General features: G+C 39.8%; 1 protein-coding gene and 1 long non-coding RNA gene across 2 annotated transcripts; both read right to left on the reverse strand.

The window, feature by feature from the left end:
* Nucleotides 1-39: 39 nt before the first annotated feature.
* Nucleotides 40-12,659, reverse strand: p4hb (prolyl 4-hydroxylase, beta polypeptide). The gene is made up of 11 exons (XM_046402531.1): nucleotides 12,330-12,659; nucleotides 10,110-10,316; nucleotides 8,676-8,809; nucleotides 8,155-8,292; nucleotides 5,843-5,947; nucleotides 5,570-5,695; nucleotides 5,229-5,429; nucleotides 4,974-5,094; nucleotides 4,086-4,267; nucleotides 3,046-3,159; nucleotides 40-1,695 (listed from the first exon to the last, which is right to left on the reverse strand). Exons 1-11 carry the CDS (start codon nucleotides 12,466-12,468, stop codon nucleotides 1,621-1,623), a joined length of 1,542 nt encoding a protein of 513 aa, XP_046258487.1. The 5' UTR covers nucleotides 12,469-12,659; the 3' UTR covers nucleotides 40-1,620.
* A 651-nt stretch (nucleotides 12,660-13,310) lies between these two features.
* On the reverse strand, nucleotides 13,311-19,260 carry LOC124066288. Its single transcript, XR_006844567.1, has 3 exons — nucleotides 18,766-19,260; nucleotides 13,864-13,942; nucleotides 13,311-13,757 (listed from the first exon to the last, which is right to left on the reverse strand). It is a non-coding gene; the product is annotated as an uncharacterized LOC124066288 (long non-coding RNA).
* Between the last annotated feature and the right edge of the window lie 1,923 nt (nucleotides 19,261-21,183).

The raw sequence follows: 21,183 nt of genomic DNA on the forward strand, positions 1-21,183 counted from the left end.
CCCCCCAAAAAAACAACAACAAAAAACTGAAGACATATGTGTTTTTATACCTTTTTTTGTTTATTGGCCACCAGTTCACGTTTTCCACATCAATTTGGATATGATGGAATGCTTTGAAAAGTATCCCCCACCGCTGTACAGTTGTTAAAACCATCACCTTGCTCTACTGAAGCCTCCCCTCCCTGCCAAACACAGTACATTCATTCTCCTGTTCATGGACAAACAGAAAACATGAACTACTCATTCAAGTCATCACACAGCAAATTTTTTACTTTTTCTTTTTTTTCTTAAACACCATTCACACAGCACATTACGCACTCATACACACAAATAACAAACACACTGCTGTGGCAACAAGGGGGTTGGGTAGAGCCAAAAGGGATGCGGGAGGTACAGTATGGGTGAGGAGTGGGGCTGTGCAACGGTTCCTTACCAGCTTCAGATGTAATAGACACTTCTCTCAGACCAACCTGACAAGTAGACTGTACCAATCTCTGTCTGCTTTAGTAACCACAATGAATCTCTGATTAGGCATGAATGCAGTGCAACCTATCAGAACTGGCTCCAAACAAGAAGAAAAAAAAAATCCCAAAACATCTCAGGTCTGAGAGCGTGCCCAAGGGCCAACTCTGCCCCTACAGGGCCAGCTGGCTACAGCTCGGCACAATGGTACATCATTAAAAATGACAAGTCCTACATTAAAAAAAAAAAAAAACAAAACAAAAAAGTCATAGTGAAAGCAATTAAATAAAATAAAATTTCCCCAGAAAAGTTAACCTTTGTTCCATTTAGAAAATAGTCAGTAGCCATGCTGAAAGGAGGAGACTGAACTGAAAAATGATTTGGGAATGAAGAAATGAAAACATAGACTCCACCCCCACTGAAAGAAAATTACTGGTTTCAGCTACAGACTGGGGGGGTGGGGGTGGGGGGGTTTGTGCTACACTTGACAAGCTCTTGGAGAGGGTGGGGTGGGGATTTTAGTGAAGACATTGCAAAGTAAACACATCTATAGGATGGCCCCTTGTCCCCTGAGAGATCAGTCCTTACAAAACCACCACACAAAACTCTGGTCCTCTGCAGTTCTGTCAGGGGGGAGGGGGGGCGCAAACACTGACAGCCCCCCCCTTACCTACAAATACAGGTTACAACACTCATTTAGCTCATACCCACACTGAATAACAGCAAGGCTTTTTTTTTGTTTTTTTAAGAAGAGGGGATCAAATTTATCAGCGAAACAAATGTTTTGAAAACTGGATCTCAATGCAAGTTTTACATTTGGTTTAAAACGTACAAGGCAAACAGCTGACGTGGAGCTCTGTAGAGAAGGCATTGAGGTCTCCTGTCGAGGTGGTGTGCTGTTCCACAGAGTCACAGACAAGACCAGTCTGGCCCGAAGTTGCGACGCTGGAGATGTGGCTGGCAAAAAGGGCCTGCCATGCCACTGATGGACCGACTTGACTAACTGGCAGGCTGGCTAGCAGGCCGACTGACTGACTGACTGAGGCAGTTAAAGGGGAAGTATTAATGTTCACAGGAGAGGGAAGTGAAGGTGGTGATGGTGACTGGTTGGAAGGGTTGGGGCGGGACTCGTCTCCTCTCTCTCTTCTCTGCCAGCTCTTACAACTCATCATGTCCATCGTCTTCCTCACCATCGGAGTCCACTTCCTGTCCTTCATCCACATCATCCAAATCCTGGAGAGCAGGGGAAGAGAGACTCGTTGAGTAACAGTGAAATATCTCAAATCTGCCAAGCATGCATGTCTAGTTTATACTGAATGCATAATAAACTACGGTGGCAAGAAGCTACAGATGTTTAATTAAAAAAAATGTCCATGAGTATTCTACAAATATTCAATACTGCCTGCATTACAGTGTTGGTAATGGCAGCATCTACAATCATTGCATAAACACAGCTCTACATGCAGATGACATCTTTGTTTAATATGACCATTCCTTCACGTCCACTGTGAAGACAGGTGGGATGAGGAGATGTGTCAGCTACTGGCAGGCCCTAATGTTGACTGCAGTTCTGCACGTGCTGCTTTCATTTGGAAGCTCCAGGCAAAGCTAAGTAAAGAGCTAGACAGCTGCAGATGGCTTTAGGGGCTGCAATTAGACTTCTGAGAAGGGGGCGTGGTGGCAATAGTGGAGTAATCAGCCAATCTCCCCAATGTTCACTGGATGTAGCAGAGCTGTAGGCTAGCTGAAGGTATTGTCAAGCTCAAGCTCAAAAAGCCAAGTAGGTCAGGTTCTAAGGTTACAACCTTAAATCCTCATGGGAGCTGGTCATGTGAAACTATTCTGGGTGCAGATGTGATGCAAAATATGCCTCCAAAAAAGCAGTTAAAAGCAGTTTCAATGAGAATCTGAAGTCCTGACTTTCACTTTTTAACCATTATTAACAGCTGTCATAAAGAAAAAAAAACACACTCAGAATGTCCAAATTATATTCATAATAATAATGCAAAAGTTATTAAAAATGAGCCCATGTTTCAGATGGTTATGGGGACAGGATATACTGTAGGCATCTTATCCAGTTAAAAAAAAATAAAAAAATGTTAAGGTTTTGACTGATAAACATTCCCTCAACAGTCACTATTCAGGAAACACCTCCAAATCCTCACACAGCAGTTACTCTTTAATGTAGCAGCTGTTACATTTAAGACTAACTGCCATTCTGGGTTTCTCTCACTGATGAGTACTATTTCAACATGAAGATGACCTCCCTCAGTACACAACACACATAGTTCAGCACAGGAGCGCATGCACAGTTCGTGTGCAAGCATGCAGCTTCTTTGATATTGTCTAAAAAGAAAAATATGAGGTGAGCCATCGTATCAAGATGAACAGATTATTAGTCTACTTAAATTCCCCAAAGCTCAGACAGTCCGAGCAGGTTTTGTGAAATATTCAGAGATTTGTCTATAAATGACAAACATTTTTTTTTCTTGACAGCGTCTTCTCAGAAGGCCGTGACTCAGTTGTAACTGTAGTGCCTCCTGCAAAGTGTGCCGAAGCATCTCTCAGCTGAGATGATCTCACCTCTGCATCCAGATCGTCCTCGTCATCTCCTGCAGGGGCTCCGCCCTCTTTACCACCGCTCTCCAGGAACTTGGTGAAGCCTTCCAGTGTTCTCTCCCCGTTGTAATCAATTACCTGTTGAGCAGACGTTCTTTTTGATTATCATGAACATAAAAGACTGTCTTATTCCACACCACGAAAAATAAATCCCTTAAGTGCAAGCATAAGTGGATGTGTTTAAATGCTAAAACACATACATCACTGAGTGGATGACACCTGACTGTGCCATTTAAAAGCAGCAAATAAAACTTGGCACTCAAAGTTCAACTCGTGCCAACAAGCTGTCCGGACATGATCTATGATGGTGACATAGCAAGCCAGTTGCTAAAATGAAAAGGACAATCAAAGGACGTCTACAAAAACAACCAACTTAATTTTTAGTAACTTAATCCGGCTATGACAACCTGTCACTGCAGCTCCATCCCTTTCTTAGCTTTCTCTCAACTCTTCTGCATGCTTCTAAGTAGGGTCACGGGCTAATCCTTGAGACTTACTATGGGCAGGCCCTCTCTATACAAACATTTAAGATAACTAAACTGAAGGCTGGCACGTGAAGACCTGGACAATGAAGGAGTGCTTGCAGGCTTAGCAGAGAGTCTCTGTGAGTGAAGTCATTGAGCAGGAATCTATAAGAACCAAACACCAACATAAGGGTGCAGGCAGGCCAGCAAGCTCAGGTTTCTCCACATGGTCAATGCTGCTAAATCAAGAGGCACTAATGATACTTAGGGGGCAAGTATGGCAATGATTTTGGATCCCAACAACCACCCAGATCACTATAACTCACAGCTGCAAAGGCCTGTAATGAGTGCAAAGAGGGTGAACCCAATTATTACAGGTGGAGAACAGATGGATGGATTATATATCCCTCAACACAAATGGAAGTGTTTACAGAAGACCCTGAAGAGATGAGACATAAATATTTAACTTCTCTCTCTGATTACTGATCAAAGTTAACAAAGAAGTGAATATTGACTAAAAACTTAGAAACAAACACTCACCTTGCGCTCATCTCCTGCAGGGAAGAATTTAAGAGTGGGGAAGCTGTGGACTTTGACTGCTTCAATCTCATTGGCTGTGGAATCCATCTTTGCTACGATGATGTCAGCGCTGTCCTTATACTTCTCTCCCAGCTTCTCCCAAATGGGTGCCAGCTGCTTGCAGTGTCCACACCAAGGTGCATCTGGAATATCACAAAAAAAACATAAGAGTTTTGTGTGATTTCATTATAGACAAAATAAAACTGCACTTGGATTGGCTTATTTACATTTTCACCCACAACATATTGTCATGCGTCTTCTTTTATTCCATCAAATTAACCTGTTGTCAATGTGGTGCCTGGATGTTCAGACAGATGTGTATGGACCAATGTATAGGCGGAAGCAGGCAAACACACACTGAACGTGTCACATGCAGCCTCAGCTTCATGGCCTTGTTCCTCTTTCGCTTGCTGGAAACCCCCTCCCCAGCTGTCAGGGAATAGGGGCCTACTCTGCTGTGCATGACAGACCATAGACTGTATTTAACAGCCAGAGATGGAAAATTCCTCCAAAAATAGTGCAAATTTGAATGTGAATCACTATTTAAAAAATCCTGCAGTTATATTTAACTGAATCCTTTCAACATCAGTGTCTGGTAACAAATTAATTTGCAGAGAGAGCAAGACTGAGCCCCTAGCATAAACTCTTAGGTATTTGAAAAGAGCTTAGCACAGGCAAAGTAAAGAAGGGCAAGACTAGAGTTTCAAACAGTGAAGCTAGAGGCATTACCACCTCTCACCTATGAGTGAATGAGCTCCGACCCTTTTAAAACAGGTGGAAACCCTTTATAACATTAAAAAGTTTATTCAAGAATGTGCTGATTATGCTGTTAAAAATGGAGGCTCTTACAGAATTCCACAAAGACGTTCTTAGAGGAATCGAAGGCCACCTCCTCAAAGTTCTTGCCAACCAAAACCTTGACAGGGTTTTGGTCCCAGTCTTCAGGGATGTCCTGACTCATGAGGTGGGGCTGTGAGAGAAGAAAGTTAATACAGAGGTGTCATTTAACACTAAATCTGCATGAAAATGCACGATGTTTAATTAAATCACTGATAAAATCCTTTAGTATATCCATAACGGATAACTAACTCAGTCCTCCTTTACCTTGAGTTTGCCCTCAGTAAACAGTTTGCAGAATTCAGTGATGCTCTCTGCTGTGATGGCGTTGCTCTCGGGCTTGTACTTGGTCATCTCGTCCTCCAGGGTGATGAGGCGGATAGCAGGGCACTCTTCTTTCTTCAGGCCGAAGAACTCCAGGATGCGCTGGTTGTCGTCCACATCACTGTCGATGAAAATGAACAGGATCTGGAGAGGGGAGAAGGAAGAGATCAATATCTGATTTTTATCTCAACAGGACATTCAAAATATCCTGGCTGAGTAAAGTCCTGTGTGTTTCATGTACATCAATCGCACACTGAAAAAGACATTATCAGACAGACACCTACCTGACCCTTGAATCCTGCTGCAGCTTTCTTAAACTGGTCCATTTTGTCCTGGAAGTCTGAAGCAGCTTTGGGCAGAAACATGAGGATGTGAGACTTGATGTCTCCACCAAAGATTTTAGGTGCAGTCTGCAGAAAACAGAAATATACAAGTTTGACATGTGGGGATGACACTTGGAGTTGTGTGGTTCATTGCTGAGGACAGCAGAGTGGAGTGGGGGGAAAAAAAATAAAGACATAACGGTCAGGGTTAATGTGAGTGGCCCCGGTCAATACCTGCTCAGTGAACTCGATGACCAGAGGCAGCTGGTTGGCCTTGACAAAAGCCAGGAGGTTTTCTTTGGTCACCTCTCCATCAAAGGTGTTGCGCCCTTCATCAAACTGTAAAAAGATGCATTTAGATACAATTAGTATCCACATATGTCTTCTGCCTATGAACACCAGGCATAGATTTACCAGACAAACTTTAATCCTCTGGTAGCCCCCGCTGACCAAAGAGCCAGAGGCCCAAATAGGCTTTTATTAAGTGTTAAGAATAGCAGTGGTACAGCTGTGCCAAGCAGCCCTTACTGGCACACAACAGAAAAAAGAATGTTTGGCTGGTGGCATGCTGCCAAACTTGTGGCCATTGACCAAGGATGTGAAACTTGAAGCTTAAACCCCCTTTGCAATAAACAAGTGAAAGACCCCTGCTGTTTATTATAGCCTGAGCCCCTGCTTGGAGAAGCCCATGTCAGCTTTGTTTGTATCGGGGTAAAATTACCAGCATGGCGTGGGCCGCGAGGGGATTGAGTTTTGGCCCATGTGCAAAAATGACTATAACTCAAAAGACTGACATATTTAGAGTTTGTTGTTTCTTGCTGAAGCAACTAGGGCTACATACGTTATTATTTTATCACTACCCTACTGCAGTGTTAAAAACAATGACATGAGGCGAGTCAGGAGGTATAAAAAAAAAAAAAAAAAAAAAAAAAAAAAAAAAAAAAAAAAAAAGCATAACGCACGACTGTTAAATTAAATGAAATGAATGATGAAAATTGAACAGAATAATACCATACCAAACATAAAATCAAATATAACTGTAAATGGACTACTGCTACTAGCACCGAGGGGCAGTCCAATGCACTTTACAAAGCCGCACATGCAGACATGCCCACATATATTGACGACTACTTGTTCATTACAGGTTCAGTGTGATTAAATACACAATATTTTAAATAAAATGTTCACACTTTTATATTGCTTGTAGAAAGCTTCATTATTTCAAACTCCATCAGATGTTGAGCCATGCTCACGATGATTCAAAATCTGATATCCTTAGGCTCGGCCTCATCTGGGTAAACCCAGTAACATCCCCAAATAAGAGATATGTTTTTCCTTGACACCAAATCGTCCATGTTGGCATTTCAGTGGTTTAACTTCCCACACCTTCCTTTTCCCCCCCGACACCCCTTGATGATTGGATCTGTGATCTCTAGTAACTACAACTGGATTGATACTAGCAAAGAAATAAGCACCCAACTCAAGTGCTCAGCAGCAGGTTCATGTGACAGCTGTAACAGCTCTAACTATGGGTTCATCGTTCCTTTCATATTGTCCACACACTGTTATTTAATTCTTTGTTTCAATTCCAGTGAGTCATCACCTGCATTTAAGAAGCAATCTCAGGAGTTAAGTTTCCCACCAGAATATTAGCTGTGGTCATATTTAAGCAAATGCATCGCTCTGTGATCACAGTGAACACAGAGTGGCAAAAGGAAATGCAGAAAGACGCTTCAGGATGAGGGAATTTTTGCTGTTGTGAAATAAGAATTACAGGACTTGAAGGGTTAAATAATCAAACACCCTCATGTCGCTTGCTTAATTTGCTTTATTGATGGATATAATGGACCTCGACCCGGTCTGACAAATCCACATGCTGACTGAGATATGGCTTTGCTGATAAGGAAGCAAAATGATCTCTGATCTATTCTGCAAGTACTGGTTGTCAATAACTGGGATACAAGCCTCAGCTCTGGGAGGAAAAAAAATCCCATCCTGTGTAAATTTCAATAAGCTACAAGACATGAGAAGACGGAAACATGGATAGACAGATAGCGCACAGCTGCTTTCCATTCATCCACTGCTCATAGCCAATGAGGTACTCAAAAAACGTACCATCACCTAATACAGCTCTTTACTGTTGCTCACCATCAGCTCAACACGCTGAGGTCATCGAGCAATGGGTCGAGCAACGGGCCCAAAGGCAGGCGGACATCAGACGAGCCGAGATTAGCAACGGAGAGCGGATACTGTGAGGTCGACAGCATCACATTACCGAGGTGTAGATCAAAAACACAGGGGAGCCTTCAACAGCCTGTCTGTAAACACTTACACATGTGTTTAACAAGCTGAGACGAGGTCACCGATAACATATTTACAACATATTTTGATCACTCCTGGGACAGTGAGCAAATACTTGAAATGTCTGTAGTCACAGTTTGTCCATATGTTTGAATACACATTGGTGTAATATATGGGTTCTCTATGCACTTTGTGTGTTACTATCTACATTAATCTTTATTGAACAGTAAAGAATGTGAAGTCACCTTTTTGAAGAGGACAACACTGTCCTTGGACACCTCAAACTTGGAGTAAACAGCATCGTCGGAGGTGGCGGCAAAGGGAATGTCATCTATGGCCTCAGCTGCTTTCTCGAAAGCCTTAGCATCAGCGGAGTTAACATCCTACACACACAGAAATTTTCCTTAGGACAAAGCACTGCACAAATTAAATCAATAATTATAAGCTCCTTTAAACATTTAAATTACAGTATGACTGTTAAGACTCTTGGATGCTTTGAAAGAACAAAGTGTAATGGCAAAGATGATGCCAAAAGGGGGAAAAAAAATCATATCTGAATATGAAGGAATCATATCTGAATAATGAAAATAGTCAACAGCCAAAAACTTCTGAGATGACAAATCGGAGACTGATAAATTACATCAACGATCCAATAATCTGAGTGAATCGATAGATACAATATAAACAAAAAGAAGGAGTTTCATTACTAACAAGGCTTTTAAATCTTAACATGTTGTATTCAAGCCTTGACAGGTCAGAATCATACCTTAAAGAATCCAATGACGGCCACTTCATTGTCCGCGATTAGAGACTCTGCCTCAGTGACTCCAGCCAGGGTGGCAACGGCTGGGCCTGTGCGCTTCTTTAGCCAGTTGACAATGTCATCTGCTTGCCTGCCAGCTGCAAGATATCAAAACACGATAACTCAAGTACTGTTGTATACACAGACATCATGAGGTTTGTCAAAAATTAAAACTTCAAAACAATGTGAATAAAGTATGAACAGTAAGTGATCGGCCTCAGGCATCTTAGCGAAGTAGAAAAACATTTTCCCCACATTATCTGAACAGAGCCAAGAGATGTCACCTTGACTCAGACAGCTAGAGATATATCCGAGCTCAGCTTCAGCACTACAAACTGAAGACATGCAATATCTCTTCATAAATTTGCAATTTGAAAGAGAAAAAAATGCAGACAGTAGAAACAGGTCACTTCTGGATTTCTGAAACCTGTGGCTAACAGCTCTTACAATTTCACATGACATTGCAGAAAAGACAGATTTCTTTCACTTGCACTTTCAAATCCAAGCAACATATTTTATAATGATTAAATTATAACATAAAAATCATTATGCTAGCTTTATGAGACTCTAAAAACATTTTAGCTTTCTTTGGAGTAACACTGAAAAACTGCAGTGAAACTGGACCCCAGTGGTTCACTCTGGCTGTCAGACTGAACTACTGATGCAACACCGTAGCAATTTCACTGAGAAACACATGTTGATGAAGTGATACAGCACGTAGTTGGTGCAGCACTGTAAGGTTTCATGCAGTGTCTGTAACACAGGTTTCCAGAAGCTGGACTCAAGTCAGAGTAGTAATTTCCGAAAAGAATTAAAACCTCCCAGCCCTTTCTAAAACGAGCCTGCCTGTGGCAAGCAGACAGGAGGCGACGTGAGGAGCTGCACATATCTTTAAAGGCTCCAAGTCAGCATGGGAGGAACGTGCAGGGAAGGTTCAACCCACATTCTGTCTCAGTCATGTTGCTGAAAGCTGATTGGCTGACTTGCTGTTTACCATGATGATCATATTACCAGGATGAAATAAGTCAAGAGGGCTTTGTCTAGGGTTGTCAGATTTTGCCAAATATGAAGCATTTCTTAAAATTATGAAATAATTCACTCACTTCACTGTGGCAGGGGTTACTCAAGATTACATCACTTTGTGAAAAAAAATCTCTCATTAATTAAGGTGCACTGGTTAGAGAAAAACCAAGTTGCATCAGAAAGAAAAGCAGTTATATGATGTAATTTAGGAGAAGAAAAATATTTTGACATCAATCTGAAGTAAAAAAAGAACACTAAAGCATACTGCAGTATATAAATGGAGCTAGTTTTCCACCACTGCTTCCAACTTCTTAATCACCTTTGTCTCATGCAACCAGGTATATATATATTCATGATAATCACAAAAATGCTCACCAGAGTACTCTTTAGGAGACTCCTTCTCTCCGCCCTTGAAGAACTTGATGGTGGGATATCCCCGGACGCCATACTCTTGGGCCAGTTCAGTCTCCTCTGTGGCATCCACCTTACCAAGGCGGACCTCTGAACCCTCAGCCTTCAGCATGCCAGCAGCCTTGGCATACTCTGGAGCGAGGGCCTTGCAGTGACCACACCATGGGGCATCTGAAAGGGTGTTAGGTGGAAAATGAGCAGAGCACATATAGAAGTTTTGCATTATTGTTGATAAGTCAAAAGGAAAATCCTTCAGGATGGATAAAATTTTATTTCATTTATAATACTGCAGAAACTGAAACAACTACAAAGTTGGAGTTGCAATAATCTGTTGGCAATACAGATTACTCGTAATTTTTCCCCATTTTTCACATCTATTATTCAGTACACAACAGATAGAAATAATGCTCCAAGTCCGTCACAAGAGCCCAAAGTAATGTCTAAAAATTTGTCTAGAAAGCACAGAAACCTATGAGATTAAATCTTTCTGTTGGTGTAGCACTAACCAGATCTGATGTTTTCTCAATAAAAAACTAAAATTATTTTTTAATCACACTGAATACATTTTCTGATTATCCCCTTAAAACACTTGATAACTTCCTTTGCTCTCGACTAAGACACTGTCCTGCTCATATGAAGCAGAATAAAGTGGTATGGAAATGATTTGTTTGATTAATCAACTGTAATCGATTCTATGGACTGACCAAAATGTTTTGATAAATGATTCACAATAAATATACACAGATCCCTAAAGGTTAAATTTGTTAAGGAATGAGGAGGCCAGCTTGGTGATCAACATTTTATTATATTTTCTGACATTTTATAAATTGAGGAAAAAACACACACACAACACACACGAACAGATTAATTAATGATTTAAAAAACAACTACATTAAAGCCCTGTATGTTTTAGGACAACTTTTTGTGAAGATAATTTCTGTCCTGTTTACAGGAACAGTTTTAAAGAAAACTCACTTGAAGATTATGGATACACATCTTTGTGCCTGTAATAATGTGAGATAATTTAATTTTACAATGTTAAAGTGTAAGCCACGGTGTTCAACTGTACAAATTAGTCTTGACAAAGACTTTCAGGTGATGTAATGCAGGTCAAAACTTCCTTGTTCCAGGACAGTCAATATAAACGCAAAGATGAACTTTTGAAAAGTACACGTCAACCTAGCTCCACATCTCCACTAAGATCCCGCCCAGCTGAGGAATACGTGGGCAAACAAAGCCTTCATCCCTCCCATTCTGAGCTCATTGGAGAATCCTCCCCATGGTCATGTCGGACTGCTCCACTGATTGGTCAATTAATATGTGAGCAGGTCAACAAGCTCACAAAAGTGTAGCGGGATGGGCCCGCAGGCTATGGAGCGGTGCTATGAAAAAGACTAATTGTGAATAGATTACATTGAAAAATAAATTACTTTAAGTCAACAAAATCAATCAAAAATACATTAAATAAGATGGCTGAACTCCACGAAAAGTGAAACTTACAGATTGAAACCAGATCAAGCAATCGAAACTAGAGTTAATAAACCCCGCAACTTTATCCATTCGTCCAACTTACTCTTTTTGCCTCTGGCTAGTGACTAACTATGGCGTTAGGAGTTATGTTATTACAGCATTATACTGATATTTCAAGTGATCATGGACGCAATGGCCGTTTTCTTGACTGCAATATCATGCGTTGCCATTAGCTAACTTATCTAACTTGTAATACTCTGGAGATACAGCTAACTTAAGTTAATTATTGCTAAACATAAGATACAATATGACTAACGTTAGTAGTGAAACAAAAGACTGCGTTTCGGCAAGTTTCATATTCTGATCACAATCACAATTCCAATATACTCGGTGCTAGCTAGTCAAGTTAAACTGAAATACTCCGATAAAGAGAAAACGCAGTCTGACAAACAGCGTCCCGTCCATTTCCCACACAGTTCCAACTGTGGTAAAAGAGCTGGAGGCCAACAAGGAGGTGAAACAGAGTCACGACTAAGTGCAACATTGGTATGAAATCAGTGAGTCACCCGCTAACAGCGGCAACTTGTCAGAAGTGTCAAAGTTTAATGGTAACGTTAAACCAGGCTTAATTTAGCTAGCTAGCCGGGCAACCAGCGAGCCCTGCCGAAGACAGTTAGCGTTAGCTGGAGAGATTTTGAAGCTACTGTTACTCACAGAATTCAACCAGGAGGTTTGGGTGAGCTGCGAGAGCCTCGTCGAAGTTACTTTTCTTCAGCACCAGGACATCTTCTTCCTCAGCGATCTCAGCCCGGCTGGCCACAGCCAGTGTACAGAGGAGCAAAAACTTCAACATAGTTACCGTCGAGTATTCTTCTTGACAGAGAGAGGAGAGCTGCAGATACAGTCGGCTGCAGTTTAGCTGGGAAATTGCTCTTAGGTTTGGTCTTTTTTCTTGTTTAACGTTATGAGAGTAGCTGGTATTTTGTGTCTACCGCTACTAACGTGGCATTGCACGCAGAAACCGGAGGGGTCAGCCGTAGTGCGCATGCGCATTTATCAGGCCGAAAGCAGTTCGTGTTGAAATGTGACTGGACCGCAGCAGACTGCACCTGGAAGTGAATGAGAGGCGCTCCCTGCTCTCTGCTGGCACGCATCAGCACTGACTGATAACACACTGGGGCAATGGTAATTTATATGGAAACATTATTTTTACGTACAAACACTTCTTGAACGGATATTTATCTGTGTTATTTATTATTACTTTCAATGATATGGTAGCTACATCGTTAAGTATTTCTTTTGATTATCCAAATGTGTGAAAAAAATACATGTTCTCAAAGTAAAATATCTAAACTATGTTGTAACCTGGGTATTTACAATATTGTATCAGACCCTGGTCTACTTAACTGTAACAGCTGCAACTATGGGATATTTTGGAAAGATAGGAGTTTTGTGTTTGCAAAGGGGACAGGGCAAAGTCTGAATGATCAGTAGCCTAACACTTAAACTGTACATCACATGAGTAAAAAGAAAACAAACAAAAAAAAAAACAAAAAGTGTCTATCAAATTATTATTATTATTTTAAGAATAAGTGATTTATAGAGCCTCCAAAGAGGCTTCTGCTTGGATGTTCATCCAGTCCAGTGATAATACACTGACAGACAATTGTGACACTTTACATGATGCATTTACTATTTGTTGCTCCTTTCCTGAGGCTAAGGTAGCCACTGGCTGTGAGCACAGCTGTGGCTGTAGATGTGCTTAGTGACCTGACTGTGGCTGCTTTTGTAATACTGTCACTGATGTCATGGATATGGATAGCTGTACTCTGACTACTGTTTACTGCTCCTGTTAACATCAGCCAAGAAAGCCAAGACAGTGTTACCAATACACCAGCAGTTCTGCAATACAGAAGCTTCAATACAACTGCCACGTCAGGTCACAAAACCCAGTTTACCTCCTCCAAGTTTTAAAAGTCTACATATAGAGCATCCAGTGTTTTTAAGTATTTATTTTCTGACATTTCACAGATAAGATCAAGATGGCAGGCAGTACTAAAGAAAGGTAAATAGAGGCTCATCTTTGTTGGGTTACCAAAAGAGCAGCAAGGCAAGTGTCAGAGTAGAGGTCCATTCGGTCTGCTGCAAAGAGAATGACAAAAAAGAGGCATTTCAACAAAACAAATGAAAAGGCATCAAGAGCAGGTTATTCTGGAATAAGCAATGCTTATCATCAGTTTGAACTTACCAGCCACAAGCAGAAAATTGCAGACCAGGAAATTTAGGGGCCCTCAAAATGCAGAGAACTGAGAACAGCAACTGAATATCTGGACACAGCAAAAGAGAGCAGGTTAGTTATTTTTATATTCCACAGTTACAACCACGGGTTATTTTTCCATTATATATTATTATTTAAGTAATAATAATAATGGGTTTCACAATCTCACAACTGGTTTGAGCTCTTCAGAAAGCCACACCTTCTATCATGTCATACTCTGGAAGAAAGACGGAATGTTGCTCAATTTACACATCATTGTTCTAAAAGCATGATAATTACAATATAGCTAGTGTCATGAGTGGGAGCAACATCCCTAGATCAGTGGCAGTTGGCTAATTAACAGAAACACCTCTCTGTATTTGCAACACATATGTGAAGTGAGTAAAAAAAAAAAAAAAAAAGTAAAGTAAAAAAGTATTCACGCTGTTTGGAAACATGTAACATTAGCTGGTATGTGAACAGTGCTACAGAGCTGGTGCTTCAGTGGATGTAAAACACAACAGCGTCAAGGCCCCTATTGTCACAGTAACTACATTATTCTTTCATGTCTATAATATACTGTACAGAAGTTTGGCTTTTAAGGGTCACTCTGTACTGTGATACAGCGGATTGCTTTGTGATATAACAGTGTACTGGTAAATACATGTGAGTTAACTGCTCATGAAAAGGGCTGTTAAAAAAATACTGATGTGCTTGAGCACTGCAATACTTTCTTTTGTGATACTGCACTGATTCTCCAAAACACTGTATTCATTTTACTTTAATAGTTGATGTGCAAAGATTTGTGGCTGTAGTTCATTTTGTGTTGTGTTTCAACCCCCAAAGCCAGATATCAGTGTTCTAATGTCACCTCAGTCATTTGACTCTTTCGCTTCCACATAACAAATGTCACTTGAGGCAGGAAGAAATGAGTGGATATCACTGGTGTAATCACAAAGAAAACAGGTCTATGAAACAATTGATCTCTTCCTTTACTGTACTGCAATGTATCACACTATATTGAATCATAACCCCTGTACTGTGATGCATCATATAGCCATATGCCTGCCAATACACAGCCCCAATAATTAAATGCTTCCAGATGATCTCCATCAACAAGTACTGTATTGGAAGCAACAGAAATGAGAGAAGTAGAGTCTTTGCTGTATTTGGCTTGTCAGTGTTCACTGCTTCTTTGGATGCACTGGAAATATTGCACAGACTTTACTGAATCAAAACTCAAGTATCCAGTGATTTAGTAGTGCAACAGAGACAGATTAAAAAGGAGAACGCAATTGGCAGAGCACTGAGATATCCATGCTTTCAGTCTCTGCTGAGTTAATCAAACATCTTTAAAAACATTCAGACGGATGACAGACTGACCACCTACACCCACTCCTGACTTAGAGGTACTCTTTATGTTGTAGTCTGGAGCTCCAACCAGCTGCTCAGTATTTTGCCATTTTAAGGGATAAATACACAACTACTGTACAAACTCCCAATTAAGTCAGGATATTACATGAATTTAGTCAGAAGGTCATCTTCACATAATAACTTAAGTTAAGGGAAGTAAAAAAAATGCTTCCAGTTATTAACTCTGACAGGTTTTCATCATCATATCACAATGCTATCTGTTCAGATCAACAGACTTTGTGCTGCCACAAGCCATACATTTGAGTATAATTACTTAGGGACTGAGCATGTGCATTCAGTCAGTGCTGTATGTTACAGACTTGAGAGATATTATATGGATATTATATATAACCAGTCTTTACTTTGCATATGGCATTGTCTTGGGTATCTGGAAACATCCCCCTGCCTACAGGTGGAGGCGGACTGTACTGAACAAAATTTCTGCCTCTCGACTTCAGGAGTACTTAAGGATGATTTCTGTGTCAGTGCAATTAACTGCATTTTAAGAGATTCTGTTTTTTTAAAGAACAGATATCTTGTTTTGGAGATAAACTCTTTGGCTGCAATGCGTGAGGTACTGTTTGGTAGGATTTCATGCAGATGAGCTGCAAAGTGAGATTCGGGAGCGGATGTTGGTTTCCTGGCAACAGGCTCTTCTGATTGAGGCAAAAATGTTAAGGCAAATTAGTATTCATTCTTAGCTCCCTTCTACATCTGCTAAATCTCTGATGTTGAAACATGTATGAAAAGTGATATGGTTAACATAGAATCATGTGGATAACTAATCAGTTAAAGTTGCTGATATCACGTTTACCTACAGCCTGAAGGTGTGAAAGTCAAATGTCAGTCAAGGTGTTAAGGAAAGAGCAGTTCTCTGTGCAGGGGTGTTTGCTTTGCTTCAGTTTGATTCTGTCAATATTTCACTGAGGATCTGCTGTGTGCTAATGCAGTAATAGTGCTTGTAAGACAAATACTGTACAAGCTATAGCGCTTAATGTCTTAGTGCGAGTTTTACATTTTCTTTCCAGGAAGAAGAAAAAGACAAATGGCCTCGGTGTTCTCGCTAAATACAAAGCATGTCATGAAGTTTTGCTTCTCAGTTTGACAAAGCAGTGACCCCTATCACACGATAAGCGGAAACAATTTGACAGTTTGTCACTTTTACAGCTGGATTGGCCACATCCTCTATTGGGTCACCAAAATATATTTGCATGTGTCAAAATAAAACTCACAATACCTACAAAACTGTTAATATTATGAAGTTTAAACCACAGCAGGTGTACTTTTGTAAGACATATTCACAAACTCTATGTTGTACAGTTCAATGGTTTCCACTGTGTGTGATCTCAACACACATTTTGCAGCTGTACTGTTCTCATGGTGTCTGCAAGATGTGACACAGTTAAGTTGGTGCTAAAGGGAGAAGCTATCTGTTTATTTTATCAAGGGCAGCTTTTAAATGTAAATATTGCTGACTGCCACTCTGGAAATCTCAAGTCACTGTTTGTTTAACTTTTATTTAATCAGACAGGTCAACCAACAACCTGCTGTGTATGATGATGGGAGATAGTAGGAATTCAAAGAAGATAATGTGCGCGGAGAGGGGAAAGGCTGTCTTCAAGTGTCTAGCAGTTGGTGTATGCAGACCAACCTGTCTTGCAGGATGGTTGCTAATTCCTGTCACAGAAAACTCCAGATTGGAGACTTGCATTGAATTATTCAGAAATGATCATAATTATAACTAACTAAAACAAGAAAGACATGTGAAAGACAATCTGAATGCCTGCAATATTTTGTAGTCGCTGACTGATGAAGAGATTCTTAATTAAAAGCAGTAATAAGTTATGTCACAAGTTAAAATTAAATAAGTGATTCCTTTGGTGAAAAAAATAAACTCATTAGTAAACAGTTCATTGTTGTAGTAGTAGGGCACAGGTACAGGTGCTGTGAGTTTTGTTTTTCTTGTTTTTTTTGTTTTTTTTTTTTGCTGAAAGCAGTAGCTTGAACCAAAACAATGAGCTGAAAGATACTGCAAAGCTCACTAGAGCTAAGGGAAGCTGCAGGGACAGATCGTAGTTGTTTGTGTTTGAGTGTTTTCATCTATGAATCCTTTCACGTGCAAGTAGTCACGTTGTCGACCGTTGAACGAAAGTATCAGAAGTAAAAATACTCATTATGCAAATTTATTATTTGATTATGATTTTTGCTCAATGAACATGTAACCAGACTTTTAAAGTGCTGGCTTGTTGAGGAATTGTTGAGCAATTTTACTAAACTAAGAGCCTACAGCCATTCATGCTAATGCCAACATGTTAATATTATATAATATATAATATATTATATAGTAAGTGTACATGTAACATGTAGCATGTGAATGTTAACCATATTATTTAAGGTGCTAATTTGCACAAAATTAGCTTTGTAGATATTTTGTAACAAACAAAAGTAGTGAACAAATTGAACTTAGAAACAGAAAAGTTAAAAGTTCAGCTAATGCATTACAAAATATCATGAAGTGGGCATGAATGTCTGCTCAGAATTTTAGAGCAATTAAACTTGTGGCGGTTGAGACTGAGTTTGGATGACCGGTCAACCAGCAGACAACCAGTCGCCACTCCTAGAGCCATGCTGCTAGAATACGTCAACATATTTTATGACTTAATCATGTTTTGGAGGTAAAGTTCTCATCTGCAAAGTAACTAGCAGCCTAACTACAACCGATTTTAAGAATAAAATTAAATAAAACGGAAATACTCAAGTACCTCAAAATTGTACCTAAGTGCAGCACTCTTACTTAGTGTACATACTGTAACTAATGACACCAGAAGAAGATATTTGTTATTTAACTGCTGGCATTTGAAGATGTTCTGTGAATAAGACGCACAACAATCCACACATCACTGTGGATTCAAAAGAATTAATCAGCTCTGTGTTTTTCATCACTGGGGATGAACAACAGGAGATCCTGACCTGCAGTGAATCAAAAGGAGGTTAAAAAAAAACCATACATCTATCTGTTCACATGAATGACTGTGCCAGGAAGTTCATTAATAAGCAGGATGAACTCAGAGCAGGAGGACACAGTGGAAGATGAGGACACAGTGATCGACGTACACGGAGTTTAACTCATGTTTTGACCATTTGAATGAATTAAGGTCATTAAAGCCTAATGGGATTTTAATGGATAACAGAGAGAGAGATGAACATTCATCTTTAAATACATTTATTAAAGAAAATGTCCAAGCGCAGTTGCCATGCCAACACAACCGGTAGAGGCCCCTGGAGTCCTTGAGGTTATGGGAAGCAGGACATTCAATTATATAGAACTCTGAACATGACGTGAGTGCTTAATAAACAACGTGGATGCTGATGTCACAGCTGAAACGAGGATCACCACGTTCCTCTCATAATGCGCACCATGTGAGAGGATCGTTAAATCTATCTTTAAAAGGACTGAGATAACAAATAATGTGTCCTTACCTGTAGGATGAGCTGTTTTCATTTGCCTACTGTGAGGCATGAAGTTTTTTTTGTTGTTGTTGAAAAAGAACAGGCCTACATTTTAGCACATTTGTGCATCAAGTTGCTGACCGAACACATTGGAATAACACATGAGGCTGTGACCGTGCACTGTGTTGGAAACTATCAGAGGTGTGTGCTTTTTCAAAACAGACAAACACTGAAAAGTGAAAATAATGATTTTCAAGAGTGTACTGTAAGTGCATAGAGCTCATGCAATTCCATAAGAGTCATAAGAACTGTCTACCCATTACTAAGCATATCCTGTAAGGTATCAGGGTTGTACTGTACGTTACTGATGTATATCTGAGTGCCTCTTCTACTGTTTGTTCTCTGTTTGCTTGGTGGCCTTGCATAAATAACAGAATAACGGTGACACGATGACTGCAGCTTCCTCTTTTGGTGCTGCATCTCACTTCTGCTACATTTCCACTTGACTTTCTTAGTTTAAAGCCCCTTTCCCTTCAGTTTTCCACTTTTTAATTAAAGGCGGTAAGACTGAATCATACGTGTGAGCGTGTCATGTGTCCCACACACTAAATGTCCCTCTTTGTTCACCAGCTGGTGGTTACATTTTTCAGTCTGGTGGATTCAAACGCTTTATGTGAGCTTTTTTGCTCTGCTGCAGCAGGTAATAAGGCTGATGAGCAGAGCTGGAGAACCAAAACAATGAGCTGAAAGCTACTGGACTTTGTAGAGCTGCACAGTTAGTTGATAATTCTGTGTGAGTTTGTCACCACAACCACACCTCTGACAAAATCATCTGATCCACTGTTACTATAAACATATTGATAGTAGCAGTTGTGTGGGGTAATTTGGCTTCCTTAGGTGAAGTATCTAATCATATGAAATTACATTCGGTAAAGCAAAAAGCAAATCAACTGCATCAACTGCTGTATAACTGCTGTAGAGCAGTTATAGACATGTTTGGCTCAACAAGGACATCACTGACATCATAAAAGAAAATGAACTTCTCATTATATCTGAAATATCAGTTACTGATAACTAAATATTAGACATTTATCAGCTGTAAATGTTTTATCTGGTTGTAATACAATGTGTTTTTCCTGTTGTACATGTCACTGTGATTGAGTTAAAAAAATCTTTCTCAGTCTAGATAGATAGATAGATAGATACTTTATTGATCCCGAGGGAAATTCAAGATAATCTGTGCTTCAGTTGTGTAGTCGAATATCATAAGAAGTGATTCTGTGGAATCACTGGTCTACATCCTTTACATCCTATAATATTCTTCCACAAGATGGATCCACCATCCAACAAATACTGGAAACAGCTGTGAAGTGAAGGGGAAGAAGAGTGTTTGCTCTGTACCATTAGTACAATGGCGCCTCCTAATGGTGAAAACCAGGGAAATCACACTGTTGGAATACACCGCGCATTGACAGAAGCACTAAGTTTTAGTGGTTAGGGCCACTTGTAACATCACAGAATACAGAGATGCATCTGAGCAGCTCCTTTCTCTGACATGCTGTTGTTTTTTCCATCAAGTGCGATTCAGCAGAAGGAAGTGACTCACTCGGAGCATCGCACAACAGACGTGTGTGTGTGTGTGTGTGTGTGTGTGTGTGTGTGTGAAGATCGTACACCTGGAGCCAACACTCCCCATAGGGGAGGATAAAAGAATATTCAGAAATTTGAAAATTCACTTTAGTAATTCACTGACACTTGGAATGATCTTTTTTTTTAAAAAAAATAAATAAATATATGTTAATTAATTTATTTATTTAGAATAATGTCTAAACTATACTGGATTTCCTTTCTCTGTTTTTCTAAAGTACAACTATAACTGTAATCATAAAAAGAGAAATGCATGCATTGCTATATCAATAATAGTTCAAATATTGTGGCCAGGGTTTAGCAAATTGTTGTTTTAATTTACAAGTAAACTTTGGGGGCAGCAGGGGCGTCTGTCCTGCTTTGCCCTGATCCTTTCATCCTATCTTCTCCTCTCCAGCCCTCTCTCTTGCTCTATATTATAATAGATAATATAATAGATATAATAGAATAACTACTTTGATGTGATTACTAATAATCTTTAGAAATAATTTTTGGAAATATTGACACACTTACAGACAAGCACTATGCCATTCAATGGTCCATGTGTCATTTTGTCATGAAGTATATAGTACTGTTTTGGTTTTAGAACTTTCCCTCCATCTGCCCAGAGTTTGTTATTTCTCATATTTCCTGTGTGGCAGCATTTCAATTGGTCGATTGAAGCTATTATAACTGCGCAAATTGGTATTTCTACCTGTTTTATAATGCATTTCTCTATGTAACATAACGAAGCAACAGGTAAATAGCATATTTTATTTTATTGGTTATTTAATTATTTTATTTATTGATTTTATTTAATTA

Source organism: Scatophagus argus, chromosome 2 (assembly GCF_020382885.2).
Source record: "Scatophagus argus isolate fScaArg1 chromosome 2, fScaArg1.pri, whole genome shotgun sequence".
In the NCBI taxonomy this organism is placed as follows: Eukaryota; Metazoa; Chordata; class Actinopteri; family Scatophagidae; genus Scatophagus; species Scatophagus argus.

Excerpts from the sequence above, each read along its gene's own strand:
- p4hb (XM_046402531.1), bottom strand. The coding sequence starts at position 12,468 with ATGTTGAAGTTTTTGCTCCTCTGTACACTGGCTGTGGCCAGCCGGGCT. Across the intron at positions 10,317-12,329 it reads AAACCTCCTGGTTGAATTCT|ATGCCCCATGGTGTGGTCAC; the intron begins GTGAGTAACAGT and ends ACACCCTTTCAG. Across the intron at positions 4,268-4,973 it reads GAACGTCTTTGTGGAATTCT|ATGCACCTTGGTGTGGACAC; the intron begins GTAAGAGCCTCC and ends GTGATATTCCAG.